Source organism: Ceratina calcarata, unplaced genomic scaffold (genome assembly GCF_001652005.2).
Source record: "Ceratina calcarata isolate Rehan_Ccalc_2016 unplaced genomic scaffold, ASM165200v1 scaffold35.2, whole genome shotgun sequence".
NCBI lineage: Eukaryota > Metazoa > Arthropoda > Insecta > Hymenoptera > Apidae > Ceratina > Ceratina calcarata.
Genome location: NW_017157934.1, coordinates 332,390 through 337,588, shown reverse-complemented (window position 1 = coordinate 337,588; position 5,199 = coordinate 332,390). Strand labels below are relative to the sequence as shown.

The 5,199-nt window shown below is 42.9% G+C and overlaps 1 protein-coding gene across 2 annotated transcripts in view; it reads left to right on the top strand.

Annotated features, from left to right (window-relative positions):
- The window catches only part of Tsp74F (Tetraspanin 74F), a 10,164-nt gene extending 8,785 nt beyond the window's left edge, over window positions 1-1,379 (top strand). For both annotated transcript variants that reach the window (XM_018025061.2, XM_018025060.2), the window contains exons 6-7: window positions 548-688; window positions 901-1,379. In XM_018025061.2, the coding sequence (XP_017880550.1) occupies window positions 548-688; window positions 901-948 (189 nt within the window). In that variant the 3' untranslated portion in view covers window positions 949-1,379. The remainder of the gene's footprint in view (window positions 1-547; window positions 689-900) is intronic.
- Window positions 1,380-5,199: the final 3,820 nt, after the last annotated feature.

Sequence of the window (5,199 nt, the reverse complement as noted above, 5' to 3'; positions counted from 1 at the left end):
GTAAAACATTTCTTATTTAATAACTATAATTGGGACTATGAACAATCCCGTTCGATCTCTATTAGAGCTGGAACCACATCGACAGTACACAAAGAAATACATTGATCGATTTCTACTTATGTATACTTTGTTTGTGATATTACTTCGTTAGCGGTGCATCGACGACTCGTCGATAACACGTCTGACAGTCTGACACAGTAATGCAGTTTAAAACCGACGTCAGTTTTGCTGCGTGTTTCTTACTTTTCGGCCCAGCTCATTCTAGAGGTCATCAAAAATTGCAGACCAGTTTTGGGGCCGCGAGGTCCCATAAGGCTGCCACTCTTTAGTAATCTCTCCTCGGTGGTGATATGGAACGTTAAGAAAGTCCCATCTCTGTTGGAGGGATTCCGCATGGAATTTCGAAACGACCACGACCTATCGATTACACTCGGAAAAGCATCTATTCTGTGGCAATCTTTTACCCGGGAGAAGTTCGCTGCCTCTCACGCTTTCACCCGATCCGATCGACTTTCTCATGGGCGAACCGATTGATCTTCTGTTGCAGCGATTTAACTGCAACGCTGGATCAGACACGGTGAATCCCTCGAATGCCTATCTTGTCGGTTGCATCAATGGTACGCAGATTTACATGCAGAAGCACGCGACGATCATGGGCGGCGCTGGTATTGCAGTCGCGTGTCTGATGGTGAGTGACTTTCTACTTCTCATTCGTTTTTAATCGAGCCCGACGCTGGTGAAGAGGATCCATTAACAAACGCGGTCTCTATCGAGCTTCATCGGTCCACGAAACATTTCTTTTTTTTTCTCATTCGTTCTTTCCCAGCAATTTCAACGGCGTTAAAAGAACTTTAAAGCTTTTCTAAATATCATTAACGATAATGTTTGTGTATTTCACAGTTCTTCGGCATGATATTCTCGTGCATTCTCTTCAAGATGATAGAATGATGGGAGACAGTAGTAAGCTTCAAAAGACAGCTTCCGTTGTTCGGCGTCGAGCTAACGAACAAGAAGTGGATGTCAACCGTCCTCGAGCAACTTATGAATTCATAATCAACGCCATCGTCATTGAGTGTACCTAAGCTGAAGTATCGAGAATCAAAATGCATCTTCACGCGCATCTACTCTTTTCCAATGTACAGTTTTCTCACCATTCTTCTCTTTTTCTTTTCTCTATCTGTTTATTACATACGTATGTATTTAGTATTACGTATTTTCGTTTCATGGTTGCTCTCTTTGTAATTTATGAGAATGCGTCAAGTGTTCTGGTTTAATATACGTATATATGTATAGTGTTGTACTATATAGGTATATATCGTTTATATGGTAACACAATGTATACCTTGTTGTACGCGTAATAAATATAATATGTGTACAAACGTGCCGATTTTCGATTTCAATTGTTATTCCTGAGGTAATCGCGATAAATTTTCTGGCTTCGAAATCGATCGACGAAGTGGTTTCCGTTACAATAACAAATCGAATTTCACATCGCGTAACCACATCGTTTATATATTTTTCTGCGTATACATTTCCCTCAGTCATCCTCTTTAATTTCTTTAGCGAAATATACATGAATGTTTCCCCATTGCAAATCCTGTTGAGTTCCCCCATATCCCTTACATCCTGTCTATCGAGCAGACACGAAATTGTTCTCGGGGCGACGGATGCGTCATCAACTTTTCACAGCGAAACGAGTCTCGAAGGAAGACAAATATTTGTCACCGCAAAGTTATTCACGAACCATTAAATATTCGAAATATTTTTGATTCTAATATTTGCTCGTCTATGATTACTGAAGGTGGTTCCTCGTTCCACTGGGAAGGAGGGAAAAAAAGTCGAGTAACGTGGCTACAATCTTCGGTAATGAAAGGCCGGATATAGCTTTTGTTTCGGAAACAGCCAGCACGTTCACGAACTCCACCCGATACAAAGACATGCTGGACCAATCCGAGTCGCATAGACGTTCCACGTCGATATACCAGACGGTCATTGATGGCACAGCGATGGCAAGAGATTTCTAGGTACTTTAAAATGTTTTCCAATATTTTCTGCTATAGCTTAAAAGATGAACACTGTTTTTTCCAACTGTTTAATTTGGTTCAAGTAGGAGTGAGTTAAGGATTCAAGAAATTGTTTGAGAAAACAATGGAATATAGATGTACTTTGTAAGGGAGAACTGCACACTAGAAATAAAACGGTATACTTTATCGCTGATCAAACGATTGCCGGATGATTTAAATCGGAGTTTTGCGTTTAAAAGTGTGCGTGTTGAATAACAGTCGCCACCCTGCCGCTCTCAATGTTTGCCTAGCTAGAGTCTAGAGCTTATTCACCCCTTTGTTGTCAGGCTACGGGCCTCCTTGCATTAAAGCACGACGGGTTCCCGTAATCCAGGCGTCTCGCCAAAATAAACCTTCATCGCACTCTATCAGCCTCCTTTTTATTTTCCGTTTAATTATCGAACGACGGAGGGTACAGTTCTCGGCAAAATTTCTACAATAACGATCAAGGATCTGGGGACGGAGTATATTTGTCAGAGGAATGTGCGTACTTTTAAAACAATTTTTTAATCATACATAAAACAGTGTGTCATAGAATAGAGAGGGATATTGTCCCCTCCGGTTTTAAAATATTCACGAGGTCCTACCAGAAGGGAAGGAGCGCGTAGTTTCTGCCAAATTTTCCACAGCCCCAGGCAAGCCGTACAGTCGACGAACAAAGTTTCCAGAGATTTTCAACTACGAGCTTGTCGATCAATCTTCGTATCGAACGCGATGTTTAATTTAAAAGCCATCGTAGGTTTCGGTCAAATATCTCTGGATCTGATGATTAGCGATTCTAATTATTCCCTTCGACAGTACGTTTCAGTAATTTTCTACTCGTGTGTCATCGTCGTTGTGCGACGTCCTTGCTTCCCTTTTAGGTTTATTCACCCCAGCCCAGCATGCGTCACCCTACGCGAGTCTTTGCGCCGAGGCGTGACTGGCTGCCATTCTAAAGGTGTTCGAACGTTCACTGCGTGCCGAACATTTTTCTTTTGAAGCATCCTTCGTGCTGTTTTCTACGGATCGATCTTACCAATCTGTTGCACTGATTGGCCAATGACAATTCGATACTTTTATAGATTGTCGTTTTATTATTTAAAATTCTAAGTTTCTCCTTCGTCAATTTAAAGAAACTGGAAATAGAATGTATATTAATAATGATCATTTATACTGCTCAAAGTTCGAGTCTTATTTTCTGATAATAAAAATTAAATTATTGGCAAAATTAATTAAGATAGTTTAAATTTATAAAACATTCAGTCCTATAGTTAGTGATTGGAACCGAATAGAAAGCTAGAAAGCTGATTATATTAATAATTTTTATGTATCTTTACTTGATAACACATTTCATAAATGAAAATGGCAGTTGCGCAAGATATTAATATACATCGTAGTCTTATTTTGTCTCAACATAATTTTCAAGCGGTTAGTCGACTGTCGTGGATTGTACGTACGTACACACATGTGTCCACATAGGTGCGCAAACCGAGCAATCTCCGGAATTGCGCGCTTAACCAACCCGAAAACACGAACGAAGTCCCTCCTCCGTTGAGTTCCTCGGTTCGTCTCTCCCTTTTTTCTAATTCGAACACGGCTTTCACCGAGCGATTCTTCACCCTGCGCCTGATTGCTCGCTCGACGCGCGGCCCACACATAAGTTTTCACGCCAGTTTAAATACATCAAATACGCGAAACGCCGTTTGCAAGTGTGAGCGCATGTCGCAATAGCACGCACGCGTGCGTGCAAACCACACCGGCCCGTTCTGCTCGCTAAACATTCCCTGTGCCGAATGGGCGCATACACATACGCCACGCCGGACCGCACAGCCACAAAGAGTTCTCGTCCTCGGACAATGACGAATGAATCGCAACACACGGCCGAGGGGATAATGCTACTCGTCCCATCCCATGGTCCGAGTCTCCGTGTACTCTCTCCCGTCAGGCTGTATTTCCCTTCATTCTTTCCTGGCGACACTCGCTCGTCGTCCCACGTTGCGACAATTGAAATGAGTCTGCAGCTCGAATGGGACGATTGAAATTGAGCCGGATGGATCGTGCTCGTTTCTTAATCTACCCCAGTGTCTAGCGGAGACCCAAAAGTATTGAGCGTAATTGTTTGCCGAGCGAGAATTTAGAGAACTCCTCGAAGCAGGAAGACTTCGATCTAGTTTGAACAGCAAAGTTCTGTAACTAGTCGAGGAGGGGAGTCTCGAAAGACTCTTCTTAAACTGTATGACGTGGCTGCATCGACACCACGGTTATTAGTCCTCCATAGAGTGAAAAGAGGATCTGAAGCGATCGGGGTGCCGATGACGCTAACGCGGAACGATACGGATAATGAACGAGCGAAGTATTCAATGATACTTTCAATACAAGTCCGTCGAGCTTTGAAAAGATTACTTGCGATAGAAGCACGCGTTTTAATTGGACCTGGTATGCGGGGTTAGTGGCGTGTCGGCATGTCTGAGTGGCTTAAAACTTGGACTTCGTACGCCTGGTTTTTCCGTAGCTTTACTTCTCCTTTATTGGCACAGTTACCGGCCTGTTGACTCGTAGTCCCGGCCGAGACGAAACACCGACAGGCAAGGGAAACCTAGGCGTGGGTGCGGGCGCAGGAAGCCAGCCACGAGCAGAGAGATATTTCTATGTATTGATTTCGTCTCGAGCATTAAATTCGAATAGGCCGGAACCGGGGAATCGTCCAGGTGAAACCGAGAACTCTGGCGACCACTTCGCTCCGGTGCTCGGCAAATTAAATTCTACTCGAACTCAGAAGCAATCGTGAGTAGGCCAATGCAATTGGCCTGAGACCGAGCTAACTATTATGCAAGCTAATATCGACATCGCGTTTGCTTATGCTTTAACCATTGTTGGCGACGCGACATTTTGCTCAGTGCACGGTGCCAGTACATATGTGTTAGGTTGGCGCGCATGAACTTGATTCAATTTCCCGGCCGAAAGTGGTCTTTTGTCTTTCGAGTCAATTCAAGAAGAAATATAAGATCGAATTGTCAATGTAGCGTTGAAAAAACTGATAGATTTTCGGACAACAGTCAGTTTCAATGCAATTAAAAATATACGTACAGGATACCAATGAGTTATACTGCTTAAGTGTATCTAAAGAACTTAAACTTACAATTCCTATTAAAAT